Source organism: Natator depressus, chromosome 6, assembly GCF_965152275.1.
Source record: "Natator depressus isolate rNatDep1 chromosome 6, rNatDep2.hap1, whole genome shotgun sequence".
Lineage (NCBI taxonomy): Eukaryota > Metazoa > Chordata > Testudines > Cheloniidae > Natator > Natator depressus.
In genome coordinates, this window is record NC_134239.1 from 44,564,473 (window position 1) to 44,587,316 (window position 22,844).

Below are 22,844 nucleotides of genomic sequence, written 5' to 3' on the forward strand. Positions count from 1 at the left end.
CTATTTGTTAAAATGCTAGAACTATCTGGACCCAATGCAGTTCTATCCATACTGGACATGTGTTCTATTCTTGATGATGTGTGTATGCGGTTATCTATGTATAGAACTGTCTATTACTTCTGTTTTTTTTAAATGATTTTTTATCTGAGACAATATTGTTTTATCCTTCATAGAAAGACATTTATAAGTCAATGGCAATTATTGCTAACGTATTCTTCCTCTCTTCTTGTGCTGCCATAGGCCTCAACTGGCAGATACTTGGTATTCCTTATCCTACCTTTACTACAGCGCTGTGGGCTGTTTAGGGTGCATTATTGCAGGCCTTCTGATAAGCTTTTTAACAGGTTGGTTACTTATTAAAGGTTTTTTGCATTAAGATTCGACTAGAATCAATTGTTTTAGAATTCTACAGATATGTACAAGGGTGCAAACTTGAAACCCAGACACTTATTGGAAAGCAGTGGAGCTAAAACTGGGCCACTTGAGTCTAACTCAGGGGTGGGCAAATGTTTTGTCCTGCGGGCCACTTCTGGGTGGGGAAATTGCATGCAGGGCCATGAATGTAGGGCTGGGGCAGGAGGTCGGGGTGCAGAAGGGAGTGCAGGGGGTGGGAAGGGGTGTGGTGTGCAGGAAGGGGCTGAGGAAAGGGGGTTGGGGTGCAGGAGGGGGTGCGGAGTGCAGGACTGCTCAGGGCAGGGGTGCAGGGAGGAGTGTGGGAGGGGGGTCAGGGCAAAGGGTTGGAGTGCAGGAGAGGTTCGGGGTGCGGGCTGCTGCCTGGCGCCGCTTACTTTGAGCTGCTCCGGGGTGGCAGCGGCATTCACCAGGGCCAGGGCAGGCTCTTGGCCCCTGGGTGGTGGGCAAAGGGCTCTGTGCGCTGCCCTCACCTGTGGATACTGCCCCCAAAGCTCCCACTGGCCTCAGTTCCCTGTTCCTGGCCAATGGGAGCTGCAGGGGGCGGTGCCTGCAGGTGAGGGCCGCGCACGGAGCCCTCTGCCCCACCCCCAGGGGCCGCAGGGACATGCTGCTGACTCCTGGAAGCAGCATGGGGCTGGCAATCCCGCAGGCTGGATCCAAAGCCCTGATGGGCCGGATCCAGCCTGCAGTTTTCCCACTCCTGGGCTAACTGGTTTGTAGGTTCCCATTCACTGAGATTTCCCAAGGAAATTCTGGGTATGTTAACTATGGATGGATCTGGAGGTTTGAAAAACAGCAATAGCAGACAGACTTACTGCCCTAAAGGGGAGTCTAAAACTGTCAGAACTATGGGACCTCTGCAGCTGGAGGAATTTAAAGCAGTGCTTACCCTGCTCTAAGTTACACTGCAGAGCAGTTCAGCCTCCAGTGGCCCTAAGATCAGGGGACAGAAAAATGGTTTAGCTCCACCTTACCCCACCCTCTCAGCTGCTCTGATGTGAGTATGGCCCAGCTGAGCATTCAGCTCATTATCTTCCTGTTTTTATTAGAGAGATCAAACTAGTTTTTATTTTAAAATGAAACGAAAATAAAAAGTCAAAATGAAGCAAGCAGACAAACGCATTTAACCTCTTCCTCAATATTTATATAATTAATAAACAGAGATGCTCATCTGACACCCTCTCCCCAATGCAGCCCTAGATGAGATCAATACAAACTCCCTAAGTGGATTTTTATCTCAGCCAGATGGATTAATTGCTTGAGACCATGACAGCTGAGATTCATCCGGGCAAAGATGACAAGTGAGCCACCACACAGACCATGGAATAACTACCTGTCTTAGCTTCATCTGTTGTCTTGTGTCTTCTTTCTCTGCTTAGATGTCCATGGACCATACCATTAACAATGATTTTTATTCTTTCCAGGCCCTGCTAAAGGAAAAGACGTGAAGCCACTGTTAATACGTCCTGTCTGCAACCTGTTTTGTTTTTGGTCTGAAAAATGCAAAACATTATGCTGGTGTGGCGTGCGGCATGACAGCACAAAAGTGAGTCTATTTCATAACAGAACCGCACGACAGTATTATTTCTGTGCATGCTGTGCAAAGTATTTGACAAACGGATCAGATTTAGACGTCAAATTCTAAATTCCTGCTGCATACAGCAGAAAAGGCTGCAAACAGTTAAGTGGAAATCAGACCAGAAGTGAAAAAAAATCAGCCTTATTCTGCTCATTATTTAGCCCCCAATCATGTTACAATATGTCACTATTTACCAGGTACAGAAGGAATCTAGAGAGGAAGAAGCCCTGTTATGTGATGTCAATGCTCCTTGTAATGCATGGTATAATCCCTTACACATCAACAGGGAGCATATCAGAAATTTAATCTTAGCCAAAAGGCCAAGAAGACAGGTCAAACAAGGCATTATTTAATGTTTAAAGAAACAAAAATACAGAAGAAATGGACAGGCACCAATCTTCCTATGAGGTCTTAAAAACATATCTAAAGATTAGAATTAGGGTAATATTTTCAAAGTATTTACATGATTTAAGAGCTTAAGTTCAATTTTCAAATGTGACTCAGGCATGTAGGAGCTTAAGTCCCACTGACTTTCATTGAAACATAGGCACCTAAGGCCAGATTTTCAAAGCTATTTAGGTGCCTAAAAGTGCATATAGGTCTCTAGTGGGATTTGTAAAAGCACCTGTGTGTCTAGAGCCAGATTTTTAGAAATAGGAGGTGCCTAACTCCCATTGATGTCAATGGAAATTAGGCACCTAGACATTTTGAAAATCCCACTAGGTGCCTCTCTGTATCTTTAGTTGCCAAAATGCCTCTGAAAATTGCCTAAGCCTAACCTTAATTGCCTAAGACAAATTGCCTTTTGAAAACAATCATTTTTGGAAATTTTACTCTTATTCCTTTTACCCAGTGGAAAATGTGCATAATGCAGTATTTCGGAAATGAAAGTACTGTAGGTTTGTGAAGAACATGTGCTGGGAAGCTGCAAGAGTACTTGTGTGGTTTTGAATTCTGCGGATGCAATCAGAACTGAATTGGGGTTCAGGATCTGGGGAGGAAATGAGAATTAGGCAGCATGGACTCCCTTTGAGATGATAGATAATTTTTTTGCTCATATTACATTCTTGCAAACATATCAGGAATTACAGCAGAAACATGAAAATTGGGATAAGAGCAAAAGAAATGATCTGTCCTCTTATAGAACAAGAAAACCTGACCACCTAGTTTCTATGATCTGCTCATTTGTGTCAGTCTTATGTGGAAGTTGAGAGAGCATCATTGTAAGGACATGATTCTGCTCCCATTGAAGTTAACATCAGTTTTGCCACTGAGTTCAGTGGGGTCAGGTTCAGGCTTTAGATACTTATTAGTACACCTTTTAAAAGTGTCTGGGACTGGTGCTAAATATTAACGAGCCAAAGGACACAATGGAGGAAAAGATGTAAAGTCAATTCCTTGCTTTTGTCTCTGTTCTGAAAAGTGACTGTAAAAGCCACATGGTCTATTGGATTCTGTCATATATGTGTTTGAAGAGGTCCATATTGTGCTGGGCCTATATAGAGCTTTCCTGAGCTATATGCAGAAATAAGGCTCCCATACACTCCTAAAATCTTGGGTCAGAATGCAGGTTTGGTGGTGGCAATGGGGACCAAAGACTGCACAGCCCTTACTCCTTCCCTGTCTTGGAGCAGGTGGGTAGGAAGGAGGCAAAAGAGGGGCAGAACCTTGGTTCCACCCTCCTAATACACTGGCCAGTGAAGCTGAGCCTCCAGGAGGAGGAAAGCAGACAAGATGCCCAGTAAATATCTGTGACAGATTATCTACCCCTTCCCCCAGGTGCCAGTGGGAAGGATTTGTGACTATCTCAGTCATGATTCCAGCCTGATGCTCCTCCTAGCATAGAGCTGCCCTGTACTTTGGGAGGTTCTGTGGCCTAGTGGATAGAGCACTGACCTGGGGCTCAGGAGACCTGGTTCTGCCACTGGCCTGCTGGGTGACCCTGGGCAAGTGACTTCACCAGTCAGTGCCTCAATTTCCTCATCAGTAAAATGGGGATAATGAATATATAAGCAATTATTATTATTACTCAGGGCACTGAGGAAGCAAACTCTATATAAATATGTTTTTTTCCTAACTGCCAGCTCAACCTGAGCTCTGAGAGTTGAGATGGCTCTTCCCTTCTTTTTGCACCACTAAGTGTAATAAAGACTCTTTAGGAAACTCTCTCAGCCCATGTATATCACACCTGTGGATTATTTTTAGATTATGCCCTCAGTGTCCCTTTCTGTTCAGTGGGTTTGCACAGGTGCAGTGTATTGGCCCTGTAAAACACACAAAAGGAATATCTTTCTGGGGTTTTCAGAGGAGCCTCAGGAAGTTTCAGGTGCCTGAATCTCATTGAAATCCAGTGAGATCTGGGCACTTAACTTCAAAGCCTTTTTTGTGTCACTCGGAACACACACAGGGAGCAGCTCTGTGATGGATAAGAGTCACTTTACAGAGTACAGAATAGCAGCCGTGTTAGTCTGTATTCGCAAAAAGAAAAGGAGTACTAGTGGCACCTTAGAGACTAACCAATTTATTTGAGCATAAGCTTTCGTGAGCTACAGCTACAGAATTCATCCGATGAAGTGAGCTGTAGCTCACGAAAGCTTATGCTCAAATAAATTGGTTAGTCTCTAAGGTGACACAAGTACTCCTTTTCTTTTTACAGAGTAGAATCACACTTCAAACTCTTCTTACAGGGACTAGATGCATAAATCCAACTATGATTTGCTAGGGTTGGTTTTCATGTTTGAAATATGGCAAATCACACTTATTCAAACTTCTGTATTTTTATTCCTATTTCTCAGGAGGACTCTGAAAACAATCTGTGTAAAGATGGTGCAAAGAAGGCAGGGACAGATGAGCCCATTCACAATGGATTCAACAATGAAACCCAGAGTCATTTACCAGGTTATAATCATCATGAAAAATCCTACACCAATACAAGCATAGAGACAGAATCCTACTTCTAGCAGCTGCGGGGGGACAAAACCTAACTTCTCATGGAAATCAAACTGTATTGCTCCAGCTTTAGAAAACAAGGACTGTACCTAGCCTGTCAGTTGTATTTTACTAAGTCCTGGATGACCAGAGCAGCATATGGTAGTCACCGCAGAGAGAGAGGTAAAAGCCAGATTCAATTTTAGTTATGAAATACATATTAAATATTAAAAACAAGGCATCCATTCTTTAAAGACAGTGATGCTGGGAATGCTGTGTATCATGAGAAATGAAAAAACTGAGGCTTATTATGAAAATTTCTATTACATGTTTAGCAAAAGATTGGCATTAATGTTGGTGCTGTGGCTAAATTCCAATCTGAGCAAGTCCATCTATCAACAATTTATTTTGGAAAATTCAACCATCCAGAGGCATTTCCTTCCTTCTTGTCCCAAACTAGGATGTAGTGCCACCTCAGTTATGGATGAGGTGATTTCTGTATCTGTTATCTTCTCCCACAACCCTCCTCATGCAGTTAGTCACAGAACATCTTTCCTGGTTGGAAAATCCCTTCCCTTCCACATTCAAATCTCCCCTGAAGATCTGCTTCTACCAGAACACATGTTGGCAGTGAGTACTAGCCTTGAGCTGGCCCACAACCCGGGACATCTGATTGTAGAACAAACCATTTAAAAATGAACTTTTATAAAAAATGTATGTTATCCAGCCATAGCCAATCATAACCATTTTACTTGTAGGTCAGGCTTCTTTCCCAAATCCTCTCTCTGGTCATTTTCACTTTGTGAGGAGCTCTGAAGCTGATTGGTCTGTGAAGTTGGTGATGAGCAAGGTTGAGGGGAATATGAGGACTCACTCAACCAACAGAAAGATGATGGACATTTCTGTCCTCTGATATATGCCTTTTCTGAACTCTAATAGCAGTGGTATCCATCAGAATGCACTGATACATGTAACAATAAAAGTTGGATAATTGGTACACAGGCCACTGTTCCTTTGCTGAATGAGTTCGGCTGCTGCCCTGCTACTGTCTCTCTAACCTGAGCGTTTTGCATCATTTTGGGCATCTTCTGGTCTGAATCCTGCTCCCGTATTAGCAGAACCATCACTCTCCCGTCTTTGCTCCCCAATTCAATGCAAGCTGGCTCCACACTGTCCAATAGCATGTTGGTCCAGTTGGAAGAATAAATTCTGAGGATTTGGTCCAGTTTGTCATAGAATGGACATGTTTTCCCAGTCTGACCCAGACTTTATTATTGTCCTGGGCCTCGTTATAATGGCCTTAAGTCCCTTGATTTTTTTTCCTCAATTCTGCTTGATGCTCCGAGAGATGCCGATCTCAGCTAGTCGCTCGGACACCCAGCCATACATTCACGTATTCTCAATGCCTGAGTTCAACTGTGCCTGACTTGTCTCATCTATCCAGGTGGCCATCCGTGCCCACATATCCGCTTCAGATCAGCTGGCAGCACAGTCATAAGAATGCTACTGCAAAGACATGCTATCCAAAGAAATTGATTTCTGGGGAAACAGCACACAGTGTGCGCAGTGGTATGTGCTCAGATAAGTAGCTTCTAGAAACCATGACTGCTGTGCAGTGGAGTTCAGAAAATGGGCCAGACAGACCAGCTAATCAGTGACCTGTGCACTATGGGCTAGTACTGGGGGAATTATTTGCACCATAGGGACTATTATTCCAGCGTTACCCATCCATAATGACATTGCATTATTGGAATTTGGCACAGCAGAGAACCATATGGTGGTTAGAAGCCAATCTAATCCAAATGGCACTATGAACAGCTGTGCATTGTTGGGAGTAACTCTATATGTGGACATGAGGTGTATTGCAGGTGTGTCGGGGAACCGAGTGGCAGTTAGCATGACACATTTCTGCAGTATTGATAAGGCCTTCATTAGGAAAAATAAACGTTTGCTAGTTCTCCCCATGAATGGGTCCGTATGCTTGACTAGGGATCAGTTTGGCTAAGGACTGACATACGGTTAGGACTGACATTCTGAGTCATGGGTAAATTCACTTCATTATTTCTTTTGTGGTCCTTTTAGTGGCTCAACTCTGCTTGCTGTTGCCAGACTTCTCTCCTCCCCGCATGCAGGTCCCTTTCTCCCCCTTCACCTGACACTCTTTCTACTTCTATGGAAAATCCTTCCCCAGGTGATTAGCAAGGCAATGACTGTATGTGGAAGTTTTATTAAAATAGCTGACAAATTTATGACCTATAGGAGTGTAAGCTAAGCCACTAATAACTGTTATGCTTCAGGGTGTAAACTAATTCCTTGCAAGGGTAAGGAAGGAAATCGCTCTTAACACCCCACCATAAATAGTACAGTGCAGCCTGGTGGTACATTGTGCATTATTTCATGCACTGGCAGAAGCAGGATATTAGGCTAGAGGGCCAGTGGTTGCATGTGGTATAGCACCTTGTACCACATGGTCAATTGTTGTAAAGCGATGGCTGCACTGTGAGGCAACAAGAGCCAATTTTATAATTTCTCAAGATTTTTAGAAATTTACTCATTGCAATTTCCCATTATGCTAAGAGTCTTCTCAAATTCTGTATACTGATGGAGTATACAGTCCTCCCCTCCCCCACTTGTCAATAAACGAGTTTTCACCAATTTTTAAAACCAGGCACAGTATAATGTGCAACCGTAATAACTTCCTAATTTAATTGTCATAAACACCATAGATGCTTCCTGTTAGTATTATTTTAAATGTGCAAAATGCTGGAAAACTGTACTGGTTAGAGTCAGAGGCTGTGACAAACTTCTTCACATAAAACTGCTAAAGTACTTTGTTTTAGTCAGCTATCCCAGCCCTTGGTTCTGTTTCAAATCAAAGTTGCTGGTTGTGCCTAGCTGTGTGGTGATTTTGTCATGTAGTCAAACATTTAGCAAGATCTAAGGTGTGAAGAAGCCCAGTCAATTGCTCGTGCATTTTCTAATCTTGCCATCGCATTTCCAGGCACGTGGTATTACAGAATTAGACTTCCAAAGTTCTACTGTTTCAATATAATTAATATTCAGGTCAAGGTTGGGTAGAATTACCTTCTCATCTCTGAGCCATTGATCATTCCAAATCAATTCAGACTTCCTCCTGCTAACTCTGGAGCTGAGAAAATACAACAAGGGAAGGCCAGAGACACAGATGCTTGAAAATCTTTGGACAGGATGGCCTAGTCCCTTTACTGCCTGTTCAGACAGTCACTCACACAGCTAATGAAATGTAGTTCTGACTAGTATAATTTTCTAGTGCTCCCTTCCTGGCCTTATATCTGACTTCTGACTGGACAAAGGGGAGGTATGAGGACCAGATTTTCAAAGAGTTCAGTTTCTTGCACCTGAACACTTTTGAAAATCTGGCCACACTACTTAGATACCAAATGGGAGCTGAGCTCTTGGGAACAGCTTGCCACTTACTGAGGTGGCTAAATGAGAGTTGCTGAGTGCGGCAGTTTTGAAAATCTGGCCCCACATTCCTTCTTCACTTCCGTTTTCTCTTTTCCCCCTTGCTTCCTAATTTGATCTCACAGCCTTATAGTTCTAAGCTTATTTGACACTTTCTCTGCAGGCTGTGAATCTGCTGCTTTCATATATAGTTACCCACTTCTCTCAAAGGACAAAGAAATGTATTTTTGAGAGTTTTTTAAAAAACTGCAACCCCAAAGAAATACCAACATGATAACAAAAACATAGCCTCTTTTCAATTGTAACCTCAGGTTGCCATCCATCCAATTCAAGACTGACTCTTGAGCATTTGTGGCCAATTTTTCAGAACAAGTATCTCCCCCCCCCCAGCCCCTCAATGTACTAACATTAAGTGCATGTGCCAAACCCTGAGTTAGTGCATGCAAACTAGCACTTGCATATGCAATTTACATGAAGCACATTTACAAATCCCCAGCTACCAATCCAAGCTACACGTGCCATAACCTACCTGCTTGAACAAAGGCGGAGAATGTTCCGGAGAATGGGGTGCAGGGGTACTTTTGATTGTGCCCCCCTTTTGCTGGACTTTAAAAGTTTCAGGCTGGTTCCTTCAGGTTTTAGAGCTGCTCTTCTATTGCAGTATAACATTTGTACTGTATCTTAAATTAATTTGCAAATATTTAAATAATAAAGGGCTAAGAATGTGCCATACTGAAGGGAAGTCTATGGGAGAGATCCGGGGAGAGAGGAAAACTCTGCAAGACTCTAAGGACCCAGGACTCAGTACAGGAGCATGAAAATGAGACTGAGGCAACAGAAAAGATGCAAGATGAATCACGGCTAGCTAGAGTACAACTGCATTACAATCATAGACTATAATGTTAGCTTTCTCTGCTGCAGCACTGAGTATCAAAGAAGAGCAGCTGGTGAAGCATGGAGAAAAGTAAAGGTAAAATAAATGGGAAAAATGGGAAAAAATTACTTGGAAGCTAATTTTGACTCCTCCTCCACAGCTGGGTGGGTCCTGAGCAGCAGAATTGATTGAGTTTATCTTCACAGATTGGGAGAAAGTTTGGGGGACCTCCAAGGGGTACACTCCCCTATCTGGCATAGAGTCCTATTTCACAGCACGGGCTGATGGATGGACGAGTTCAGAGTGCTGAACGAGTTCAGAATGCTGGGTGCATTCTCCAGTGCTTCTACTCATGGGTTAATGCAGCATCCATGGTCAGGGGAAGGAGGATGGTGAGGAGTCCGTTACAGACACCTTAAAATATCCATGTACTTTAGGAAGACTTAAGCACACGTTTCAGTGCTGTGGGGCTTGCTGGGGCAAGATGCAGAATACTCTGCCCCTGATTCAATGAAACACTTAAAAACATGCTTTTCTTTGAGCATGTGACTTCCTCTGCAGCATGGGGCACTGCTCACTTGCAGGTTTAAACTAGTGTAAATGGTGGATTCTCTGTAACTTGAAGTCTTTAAATCATGATCTGAGGACTCCAATAACTCAACCAGAGGTTAGGGGTCTATTACAGGAATGGGTGGGTGAGGTTCTGTGGCCTGAAATGTTCAGGTCAGGCTAGATGATCATGATGGTCCCATCCGACCTTAAAGTTTATGAGTCTATGAGTCAATGGGACTATATACGTGCACATATTTAAGTGTTTTCCTGAACTTGCATTTGTCTAAACACATGGACCTGTTCAATTCAGTAGAAGTTTTGCTACAGACTTTGTTGTGACCAAGATTTGGCCCGAAGAGATTAGTATAGAGGAAAATCTTACATTCACATGGTGGGCTGGAGGAAGGGAGGTGCAGAAAGTGATGAATCAAGACTTCAGCCCTATCACCACTTTTTCTATTGAAGTTTCATTTTTACCTGGTTGAGAAGGGTTCTGGATGGTGAGCATGGTTAATAATTTTAAACAAATATCCAGTAGCTCTTAGTCAGACATTCTTGGGATTATCTTTCATTGCATCCCTAATGGGCTCATCAGCCAAGTGACTTGATACTGCATTGAAGTGGGTGCACCCACCAAAATTAAGATAGCATTTCCAATTCACCGATTCATATAGAATAAATTCACAACAGCGTGGTGGCTCTCATTAACATGGTGTATATACGTTGTGGGACTAGGCACTGACTCCTTGAGTTGGGGTGAACTACAACTTTGTAGAGGACATAGTTTACCAGCAATATATTAGTGTAAAGAGTGTCTGTGTGTTTTACTAAAACTTTCAATGTTTGGAATAAAGAAGTTCCAAGTCTGCTTTAAAGATATCCAAGTTTATTACTGAAAAATGCAATATTCAAATGTGTATGATACAATAAGTAGTTGAATTTGTACATGTAAACCTTGATAAACAGCATCTGAAGGACAAATTTATGCCAAAAGTGTCTTACAACAGTTAATCAGATCAATCACTTTCCAGGGGAAAAAAAGCCCTCTCCTTTGTACAACATACAACTGTTTTTTCCTGTCTGAATTCTTAAAGTTTCAGGCTATTCATAGGGTCACAAAAAGTAATCTTAAACACAAAAGGAAATCAACAATTAACAGGCCATAGAGACTTTTAGCATGTAGTACTTGAAAGTCAATTCTTCTCAAACATTTTCTGGTAAGTATTGCAATCTCATTTTAAATATTACTTACAAAGTTTGGACTTGTAAATAGAAAAAATAGAGGAAGTTTTTTTTCCTAATTCTTTACTTAGAAACCAAGTTGTATTTAAATATTACATAAATTTCAAATATACACAAATGTATTTAGAAATCTCCTATGATCATATTGCAAGTCAGCCAGGACTATTATTAGAGTAAAAATGATTTAACTTTATTTAGTAACATTTTTACACACAATTCTTTTCAAACAATTGAAATTTTAGTGATACGAATTACTAACCTATATAGAAATTAGAATAAACAATTTGGCAGACTGTACAAATACAAGATTCCAAGCCATCTAAATGGAACACAAAATAAAAAGATGATCAGATTCTTTTGTTTTATTCTTTTTGGGGGTAGTGTGGGGTGGGAAGAGCAACTGCCATATTCCCAGTGATTAAAATGCATTGGGTTTAATGCTAATTTCTCAACTATTAGCATCCTAATCACAAATTCCTAGCAATATCAATGCAAGCCTATGCAGAATATATTACAATACAAAGGCTATGGCAAAAAAGTTAGTGCAAGCCAATGGAGACGTTAAAGGGTACATTTTTTAATGCAGTGCACAGATATTCAGCTATAAGAATAATTAACATTTCATGGCTAACTCACCATGCTGCATTAAAAATTTACATCTATAGGGAAGAGCAAAGTGACTTCTAGGCACTCCCTAGCTGTACTATCATAATGAAGTTGTGCTGTCATGGTGAGGCTAAACCATGCCCATACAAGGTGGCAGCATATGACATTACAGTGTAAAGATGAGGCCAAAACTATCAATACAAACCCAGTGCTGATGGTTTCAAAATGATCTCAGTTAAGTCAAGTTATATATGTTAACATTATACAATAGAGAAGGACACAGGATCTTGAGATTTCAATATTTTGAGAATGTATGTGGGAATGTCCTGATTTTGAAAGGTGCTGGATGGACCGTTCTGGAAAACGAAGCTGCAGATGCAGCAGCAGTGCGTGCTTCCCCACACTGCTCTGTCAAAGTGCACTCTGACCTGGAAGACGCATCCAACAGCTCAGTATCTGTGCACATTCACTAACTTTGGCCTTGATACTGAGAATGCCAACAAGAGTGTCAGTTCTGGTGGAGTTTTTGTGATGCAGACAGTTGTTCATTGGAAACAGGACTCAGGCCATGTAAGTCACTGAGACGGTATCAGTTAATCCACCTGGATAGGATCTAATTGTGATCTAAAAATGAAAGACTGTGTCTCATCACCCATCCCCTCGGCCATCCAGTTACCTTTAAATTAAGCACAGAGTTTGGCCAGAATGAGTAATAAACCCCCAAAGAAAAGGAAATGAAGCAGGAAACTACAGCAACTTAACTGCAACCATCCGATGAAGGGAGCTGTAGCTCACGAAAGCTCATGCTCCAATAAATTGGTTAGTCTCTACGGTGCCACAAGTCCTCCTTTTCTTTTTGCGGATACAGACTAACAGGGCTGCTACTCTGAAACCTCTTATTTTTGATTACAACCAATATAGGGCCTGATCCAAAGCCAAGTGGAGTCAATGGGAGTCTTTACATTGACTTTAATAGGCATTGGATCAGGACCATACTGCATCTGCTCATTAGTGGATTTTTACAATGTTGGATTGTTACATTCTACCACTGTAAAATATATCTATTTTTACCAATATGGATACAGTATGGGAGGAGGTAAAGAGGTTGGATTAACTGTATAAGTGAATTTCAATGGGGCGTATGTTCATAAGGGACTTAAGAGCCTTTGAAAAGTTACCCTTTAGCTGTATTCGTATAGTATATACTATACGTGGGTGTGCTGTGGCAGCTTAATAATTTCTTTGATTTTTCACTGTATAACGGCCTGTCTACATACCAAATTGCCTGTGAGTTTTAGTCTCAGCTGCAATATTATGTAAAAACACAAACATGGCTGCATGTTCAATTTCCATACATTTGTCCTAAGTGATCATCCTCAGTCTTTTGTGAAAATTACGAAACAGGAAAAATTTCCTGTTGGATAGAAGATTGCTTTTATTAGGAATGTTAAGTGAACTTACCCCTAAACTACTTTGCACTTCTCAGTTATTTCTGTCTTTATATCACGCCTCCCATATGAAAGTTTATTTAGTTTTATCTTTCTATAACTTTTTTTCTTTTCATATGAAGTTACTTAAGTAAAATGAATTTTTTTATAAACCTGTTGCCCACTAAATGTTAAAGAGAGTTTGTTTATACTTGTTTGAGTGAGAATTTATGCTAAAATGCAGTTATCTATATCATAGTAATGAAGAAGGGGGATTTCAAATGAAACAAAAGAGGAAATAACTCTTGTTAACATGCCTATGTTAATGGAGGTGGACTGACCCATATCATGGCACAATCCAGCAGATGAACTAAGTCCATAAAAAAGCAAAAGCAATCACAGGTGAATGACAATGGTTTTAGTCACCCCACAAATTCTCTGAGTCAGTGCCAGCTTTTGCAATTTACAAGAGAGTAAGTCACAGTAAGAAAATCCCTCAAAGCAGACTACTTGTAGATCCTAAATTATTTTGGTTTTTTATTTAGGATGAGCTAACCCATAGGAACAAATATTACAAAATGCAAATAGCAAAATCAATGCCTACTCTAAAGCTGTGATTCCCAAGCTCTTTTTAATTTTTGTAGAATATTTCATAGGAGGGATCCTTTTATGGGTCTACCTTTTGAAACCCACACTGCTTGGGCCCTATGTATCCTTGGTGGTCCATATAACATAGTTTGAGAACCACTGCTCCTGCACGTGTACAATTCACAGTAACAGTTCACTTGATGTGCTTATTATTGTGAAAATATTCCACTTTTATTGTGTAAAAGTGAAAGAACATATTTCTAAAGAAAAACAATTATGGTCTATTATCTGCATGGAAACTTTAGGCTTGTTGTTTTTGAGATCAGCTTTAAAAGATATTCTCAAATTTCTCTACAATACCTTTATGTAAGAGTCGTGTGAGGAGAGTACTAGGGAAAAAAAATTACACGTTAGGAACTAGTTTTCACCTTTAAAACACCTTAAAAGGATGCCCAAATCCAGCAGTGTGTCTATTATCCTTTGGTGGGCATTTACATTCTAAGTGCCAATCAGAAGCTTACTTACATGGCACAGCCATGAGCACTAGAGGGGTGTGAATTCCAAAGCATGCCATGGTTGCACACTAGTTGCCCCATGAAGACACTAATGGCATGCACTAAAAGTTCCCTAGTGTACATTAACACAGTACTGTTGTACTAAGAGTCCAAACTTAGACTTTAGAAATTCCAGTCAGGGCCCAAGTATGAACACTGAGCTGTTAATCTACATATTGATCCATTCACATTCAGTGGCAGAAAGTAAATACTAGTGAGGCTGATGCAACAGGAGTCTTTGAATAATTGTTTTTCTTTTCTCAACCACCAGATTTCTGATCTCACATGTTAGGCACAAATTTAAAATATAAGCTGATGAAAAATATGAATGCTAAATTGATGGATTTTTTTAATTTCTAGAATGAAGATTCCTTTTTGATTGTATCAAGACGCTGAGTTCAGATAGGAATAGTTAAGACATTTTGAACTAGTAACTGGGATCTGTAATACAGTATTTAAAAAGCTGTATGTGGTCTCATGTGGTCTCTATTAAGGTGCATGCATAGAACAAATGTATTATAAACTAGATCAGGAATGATCTAAAGTATTTTTGCACAGATGCTATGTTTTGAAACTCTTCAGCTTTGGAGAATTCATAAATGCAGCTCGCATGTACAAGTCATTTATACTGGTCACTTATTTGGAAAGACAAATATCTAGAATATGAAAATATAGGTAATCACATTCACATAATACATAATTCCTGAGGACAGAGTGTGCCTTATATCTTTGTCAGATAATTTGCATGTTATGCAAACACCACACTAAATGAAATCTAGCAGAAAGGTTCTCAGCTAAAACAAATTCCTATATAGAAGCAATGCCTTTAGACATTGTTGATACACTATACAAACAAAGGAACAAAAACACACAATATTTCTTCAGAAGTTCTTGTGCTTTCTCAGTACTTTAAATTAACTGAACAATGTCAAATTTATATATTCCTATCTAACGTACTTTTATATTTCAACACTGAAAGTCGTTATAGAAGACTTCTGTACATCTCCAAATCCAAGACCATACTTTATTACAAAAAAACATTTCCTTTCTGTATTTCTTTATTTTTAATGCCCAACTGGAATTCTTCCAGCTATATATTGATATGTGAAAATATCATCAGGCAAAAAAAACCAAAAACCATGTAGAAATATTAATCATTCTTCCTAATTTTTGGCTAAATTTATAGCAGTCCTTCTGCCTTGATCCAGTCAAGGCATGTTGTTAAAACATTAAAAGACATATCATTTGTGACCCTATGCTAGTTAATGGATAAAATTAAACTAGGATGCTATAAAGTTGGAGAGTTAATACATTAAACCAGACAATACAGAGTCTTAAGCACAAAACAGAAGCACATTAAGAATTTCTTATTAAGACTCATGTGACACTGAGAATACAGTGTCAACAGAGTAGAATGGAAACCCTTCCTCTTGAATAGAAGCATGGGAAAGTCTCAGTTCTACAGAGCTAGCACTGTGGAATTTTTGGCTAATAAGCTTTGATTAGATCCCCATTGGTGCCAAATTGTGGAAACCTAGGCAGTTTTCTTGTAGGGTCATAAAAAGCTGGATTTTCTCATTAATAGACAACCCAATAAACCTCAGTAAGGGTCAGATGTAGGGCCCAATGAAGATAGCAGAAGTCTTTCCATTTACTTTAATGGGCTTTGGATCAGACCCACAGAAAGGTACATTAACATAACGTTCATATGAAAAATATTTCTTCTTTCATTGGCATTGAAATAATAAAACAAGATGCATTCTAGATTTGTGCAAGTAAACATTGGAATTATGCTTGTTACCTAAATAAGGTATACTGAGAAGGAAAACTTCAACTCCTCTCACTGTCTGCAGCCCATGAGTGATTTCACTGCAGCTTTATCCTTAAGATTGACATTAGAATTTATCTTTGCTACAGTTACTGTGCTTTGTTGCATCCTAACATGAGTCTTAAAACTGAAGCGAATTATCTCTGATTTTTTTCTTTTAATTCTTTTCATCTGATAGAAATAAGAACCATTTAAAAAAAACTGTACAAATGAGAAGCAGGACGATTTTAGTTTCCCCCTTTTCCATAAGTGAATCCTGTACACTTGTTTTAGTTTAGTACTTCATTTCTCACATATTATGAAATATTAAAAATGAAGACAATTTTCATGACTCTAACCAGAACAGACATTGCAGTATCCTGTATGGATGTGAAAACTGAAGTTCAATTCTCTATGAGAACATTTACTTTTTCTGCTGATTTTGAAAAAATTATTATCCCAAGAAGGCATAAAAGCAGAAAAAAATCTAATCCTAACAGTAATATACATATTTTTCCCCATGCTTTGATGTATGTAGCCCAAGATAAGGAATGCACATTACTGGAATAGACGGAGCGCTGTTATACAGCTTCTCTTTCCCTGAACAAGCAAGTCATGATGTTATAATTTATATTTGATATATATCTGCATAAATGACAGTAGCTTGCATACTGCAAAGTTAACTATATAAATACACAAGTAAATTATTTGCACTGCAATATAACATTTCAAGTCAAAGTTTTATGAAGTCATAGAATCACTGTCTAGGTAGATCAAACAAAATAATATTGACAGTTATTCATCTGCATGCTACATTTAGCATGGAAATGATTCTTCATTTAGTCTGGAAGTATGTGGAGCTGGCCTTTTGGTATATAAAAATGGCAAGACAATTCAAATAGTCACATTTCTTTTCAAATATAGCTGCGACATGAGCAACGCACTGATGTATTCTTTCAATGGAACTGATCTTTCTTTGAATTTAGAATTTTTTGGCTTTATCTATAAAGATAGATGGATGAGAAGTGATGTGCAAACCTTGAACTGCATAGTATATATCGAACAGCCTTGTGTCCCCTGTTTAGATCAGGGCCACATCCACAATCTCACCAAGAGACTAGAACAAACCTGACGAACAGTAAGCTTCAAGGATCATTAACATCAATTTATGGCCACAAGGGCAACAATTAATCATACTTTTTTTTTCATAGGCATTACAACTTTAATTGAGCAATCAAAAGCTTCAGAAGTAGCAAATGATATATAACTTGCTTTTTAGTCATGCCCTTAATATGAAAGTTTTACAGGCAATGTATTTATTTTCATTATGCTGTTGCTGACTTGATGAATAGGATGAAAGTCCATTGCAACTTGCTTTACTGATGTGTCCAAGTGCTCAACCCCTCACTGCATTTTCTAATGAACTGATAGCAACTCCTGGTATTGACCATAGACCAGTGACAGATATGGCTATTCATTTTCTTCATTGGAAGCATGTATTTTTCAGTACCCATCAAAGCCTGCAAATATATTTTCCCAACAGCAGCATATATGCACACTGCTCCTCATTGTCAGATCTACCTTCATTTGAGACCTGCACTCGTCAATTTTTATAGAAGGTTTTTGCTGCTATATGGTATCAACTAAGGCCATTCATGGTGATACTGTTTCCCATTCTTTTTCCGCTCTCTCTGCAAGTGCTCTAGTTCAGCCTCATACATCATTTCCTGGACTAAGTACTTCTCTCTTCTCATTCTGTCACACAAGTCTTTGGGCATGTCTGGGATCAGGTAGGCAATGAAAGACTTTATTCCAAAAACAAGGTGCTGAAAATGAGAACAGAAATAATTTGTTCAAAGATGCTTAAGTGTTCTGTTTAGGGCCAAATTCTGGTGCCACGGAAGTCAATGGCAAAAGTGGGACCAGGATTTGACTCATGATGTAAATAAAAAAAATGTAATGCAAGATGTTTCTAAAGCAACCCTTCATATAAGCAATGCAGTACAGTATAACAGGAACAAACTTCCTAAAACAAACCTACATTCCAATTATCTGAGCTTAATGCACATTCAAGACTCATTCCTTCTTTTTCTATAGCTTCATGAAGATTTGACTGACATCTACATGCCAAATGAGTTTGGACAGAGGAAATGAGGCTCTAGAAACAGTCTGTAGAATTTGTGCAAACTTTCTTAACACAGTTTCCCAGCATGAGGCAGTTGACCAGCACTGGCATTTTCTAATATATCTGGCTCGTCATTATCTCTCCATAAAGCATCAGGTGTAATCACCTAGTTTATGATACTAACCAGTGCTTTGTTTTTGGGCCCATTGTAGGATATCTGATTTAGATCTTTACACAGGTGGAACAGCAAAAGTAGTATCATTTCTCTCCTAATCCATGACTAACCTCAAATACTATAATGAAAGCCAGCCGCGCAGCTAGGACATGCCAGAACTGCAAGGTGAACTCATAAGGAGCTGAACTCCAGGGCGGCGCTCTGTAGTCTCGATATCTGTAACATAAAGAAAAATGTCCTTTGCTAAGAACGCTCCTGAAATACTGCAAATGAGCTAATCAACACATTATTACAGAGGTGCTGGAAAAAAGAATCACCAAAATGATATGTGGGGTTAGAATATGACCGGAGAATGAGGAATAAAGGAATGAAAAGTATCCATTCTAAATACAAATGTTTAAGGACGGATGATAACTATAAACATGCTTCAGTAGCAATTCAATAAACAAGGGAGGAAAATGATTCACCGTGCATGCGAGTACTGAACAGAGCTGAGCTTAACATACTGGTTTCATTTCAAAAGGGGTCAGACAAGCATTTTCTTTCACTTTGATACAGCAGAACCCTCCAGATTCACTTTGAGTTTCAAGTTCAAGTGACAGGTTTCAGATGCATCCGATGAAGTGAGCTGTAGCTCACGAAAGCTTATGCTCAAATAAATTGGTTAGTCTCTAAGGTGCCACAAGTACTCCTTTTCTTTTTAAGTTCAAGTGAATCTCTTCCTAACTAGGCCTAGGTTCATTTGATTTACTTCTGGAATGTCTCAGCCAGCCTCAGCTAAGTGTCAATTTCTGGACGCTGGATGTGTTTCATGTGTATGAATTTTACTGCAAACACTTTGCACAGTTTTGTTAAATTAAAGGAAAAAGTTCTCTTCAGCCTGCATTGTGGGTCTCTGCTGCATACCCTGTACTCACTCTGCCTGCACAACTCCCACTGACAGCAAATCCTGTGCTGGTTTTAAGCCAGAAGCATAATAATACTGCTGGGCTCTTAATATAGCACTTTTCATCTGCAATCTCAAGGTGCTTTATATAAAGAGGTACCCCCATTTTACAGATGGGGAAACTGAATCATAGACACTTGAAATGACTTGCCCAAGCTCACGCAGCAGGCCAGTGAAAGAGCCAGTAATAGAACTGAGGTCTTGTCTCCCGAGTCCCAGTTCAGTGCTCTATCCACTAGGCCACACTGCCTCCCCATAGAGTGGTGAAACCTCTATATCAAACAAGCTTATAAGGAAATGCTAATAAACAAAAATAATAAAATAAACTGTTTTCTGAGAGTAACTTAAACCCTTGAGTTATAGATGTCAATTTCCGTTAGAATGAAATATTCTCAAAAAACAAGGAGCATCTCAATATAGAGATAAATGAGTTGCGCTTTTAACACATACCTGCAGTATCCTGAGTATCCCATACCAAGCTCATTCAGATCAAATACTGATAAACTACTGTTGACATATCCCTTTAAACACCTGGAAGGAAAAGACACAATCTCAATATTTTCTGCAAACAGCAACTGTTTATTGCAGATTGTGCATGCAAAACGTGTTTCACACATCCCCCGCCATCACCAATGCATGTCAAGGACTATGGTATGCCTTCCAAATCTTTTACTGGATTATTTTTTATTAATTATTAATTATTATTATTATTATTATTATTATTGAGTGGCTAGGTTTTTAGCTGAAAGACTGCCATAAAGCCAATGGATGTTTCAGGGATAAACCCTCACACCCTCATTTTTTAAAATGAATTTTGTGCATTCAAAAGGAGTTGGATGCTGATTTTCACTGTTTATCCAATGAACACATACAGCACAGTCAGTAGCAAAGCAAGGTTCTCCGCAATGTCCTGCCAAAATACCTGAACCTGAAGGGACCTCCTGTAAAGAGAGTAAATGCAGTTCAGTCTCCTTGCAGATTCTGCAGATAATGGAGCCAAATAGTGCCAACGTGATGGTGACTTTTATGATCTGGACTCTTACCCGCTCAGAACAAAACGGAGAGCACCAAACTGCTTTTCACAGATAGCAAAGCGTCATCTGATGGCAACAATTTTTGGTCATTACCGACAGGAACTATATACAGACTGATGACCCTCGATGTGAAAGGTTCTATAAGTCCCTGAAAAACTTAAGGAGCCATCTACTCTTCCTCAGAAAATCTATCCTTGCTACTTAAATCAGTTTTGGTTTAGAAGTGCCTTCTGAAGGGCAAGGAAGATTTAAGAAAAGGTGCGGAAGAGCAAGAACAATTAGCAACCTTTAATCTAAACTATTAAAAAGGTCTTTAAAAGGTACGGTAGCAAGACCCTCCTTTTTTAAGATACTGCAACATATGTACCCAAAATCATCTTGTTAGTTTTCTTTTAAACTGGAAGTCTGTTGTCATCCACATAGAAAACCACAATTTGGTTCTGTGAAAAGATGCGTGTTAAAAAAGAATGCCTTTTGCCTCCTCCTACTGTCAGTGATGTAGGGGAGTAAATGAGAAAGAGCCATAGCATAATTTTAGTGAGCAGTCTGCTATCATGAAGCATGGCCCAGTTACCACTGAAGACTATGTTAAGACTCCCACTGAATTCACTGTGAATTGAATGGTTTTGTGACTTTATGTGACAAAAATAAGTGCATATTAAGTGGCATGCCAAAGGGAGGAGCTTTCACCACCCCTAAATGGGCCAGCATCAGCATTAGCAGCAATATCCAATGTAACAAAAATTTATGAGGATTATTTATCAAATCTAGTGAGGCCAGAATCTATCCTATCTAATCCAATGCCTCCTGAACTCCACCCCCCGACCAATGATGAAAAAGGCCAAAGGGGACACTGACAAGGAGGAAGGAAATTATGACCAGGCAAGAGTTGGTGAAAACCCAAGAAACCAGGCAAGAGGAAACTATAAAGAACAGAAAGTTAAAACAAAAGTCATCTCCCAGAAACAAGAGGGTATTTATTGCATCAATGATAACATCTTTTAAAATCACAAACAAAACTATAAAGGAAGGAAACACAATAAAATCACGAAATATATTTACAAAGTTAATTTTAACATACCCCCTATTGAATGTGTAGCTTTCAAGCCAAAGCACAACAAAACAAGTTGTCAGCTGGCATTTTAGAAAATGTGAGGTACCAGCCATGAACACTAAACAAAAACAATTTCTAGCTAGTCATTACTTTTAATGAGCACTTAAACGCTGATCCAATTTTAGCAAAATGAACTCTGATCAGTGAAAACGACAACTTTTTCATTTCAAATTTCACCTCTTCTATTTTTATCCTGGGTGATGGATGGGACGGAACAACCCTCCCCAAACGTTAAAACCTGAATGTTGAGGAATTAATTCCAGTAGCAAAAATATTACTGCTGTGACTGTGCTCATTGTCCTGGGCTTATTTTTGGCTGGCTATCTCAACATGATCCACACCGATGAGCAGCCGAACAAGTCAAAAATCATGTCATGCTGGTCCCTTTATTTCACAGTAAAACCGAATAGATTAATGCTTCACTACTGAACATAGATATGTAATTAACTTGTGGCACTCACAGCTACAAGAAAGTAATCACTGTTCTCATTAACCTGCAGAACTCATTACCACAAGGCCAAGATGAAGCAAATCAGACATTTATGTGAATAATAACTCTTGTGTCAAGGTTCCTTCCCCTCTCTAAACTCTAGGGTACAGATGTGGGGACCTGCATGAAAGATCCCCTAAGCTTATTCTTACCAGCATAGGTTAAAAACTTCCCCAAGGTACAAACTTTGCCTTGTCCTTGAACAGTATGCTGCCACTACCAAGCGTTTTAAACAAAGAACAGGGAAAGAGACCACTTCGAGACGTCTTCCCCCAAAATATCCCCCCCCCCAGCCCTAAACACCCCCTTTCCTGGGGAGGCTTGAGAATAATATCCTAACCAATTTGTTACAAAATCATCAAACACCCAAACCCCTGGATCTTGGAACAATGGAAAAATCAATCAGGTTCTTCAAAGAAGGATTTTATTAAAAAAAAAAAAAAAAGAAAGGTAAAAATCATCTCTGTAAAATCAGGATGGAAAATACTTTACAGGGTATTCAGACTCAAAACACAGAGGATCCCCCTCTGGTAAAATCTTAAAGTTACAGAAAACAGGAATAAACCTCCCTCAACACAGGGAAAATTCACATAAAACAAAAGATAAACTAATCCGCCTTGCCTGGCTTACCTATACTGGTTGCAATATTGGAGACTTGGATTAGGATGGGTTGGAGAAGACGGATTTCTGTCTGGCCTCTCTCAGTCCCAAGAGAGATCAACTACATAAACAAAGACTACAAACAAAACCCCTCCCTGCCCCCCAAGATTTGAAATTATCTTGTCTCCTTATTGGCCCTTTGGGTCAGGTGCCAGCCAGGTTAGCTGAGCTTCTTAATCCTTTACAGGTAACAGGATGTTGCCTCTGGCCAGGAAGGATTTTATACCACCATGTACAGAAAGGTGGTTACCCTTCCCTCTATATTTATGACATGCCCCCCAAATC

The 22,844-nt window shown here is 39.7% G+C and overlaps 2 protein-coding genes across 4 annotated transcripts in view; one reads left to right on the top strand and one right to left on the bottom strand.

Moving 5' to 3' along the window:
• Positions 1-6,805, top strand: part of SLC5A12 (solute carrier family 5 member 12) — a 29,646-nt gene extending 22,841 nt beyond the window's left edge. Inside the window, exons 13-16 of one of the 2 annotated variants that reach the window (XR_012639880.1) lie at positions 241-344; positions 1,839-1,960; positions 4,789-5,104; positions 5,680-6,805. Coding sequence is in view for 1 of the 2 variants with exons in the window: in XM_074955168.1 (XP_074811269.1) it covers positions 241-344; positions 1,839-1,960; positions 4,789-4,953 (391 nt within the window). In the remaining variant the exon portion in view is untranslated. Of the gene's footprint in view, positions 1-240; positions 345-1,838; positions 1,961-4,788 lie in introns of both variants that reach the window. The other variant, XM_074955168.1, reaches the window with a different exon arrangement.
• Positions 6,806-16,501: 9,696 nt separating this feature from the next.
• ANO3 (anoctamin 3) overlaps positions 16,502-22,844 on the bottom strand; it is a 364,404-nt gene continuing 358,061 nt past the window's right edge. For both annotated transcript variants that reach the window (XM_074955170.1, XM_074955171.1), the window contains exons 25-27: positions 19,712-19,792; positions 18,426-18,531; positions 16,502-17,841 (exon numbers count right to left, since the gene is read on the bottom strand). In XM_074955170.1, coding sequence (XP_074811271.1) covers positions 17,659-17,841; positions 18,426-18,531; positions 19,712-19,792 — 370 coding nt within the window. In that variant the 3' untranslated portion in view covers positions 16,502-17,658. The remainder of the gene's footprint in view (positions 17,842-18,425; positions 18,532-19,711; positions 19,793-22,844) is intronic.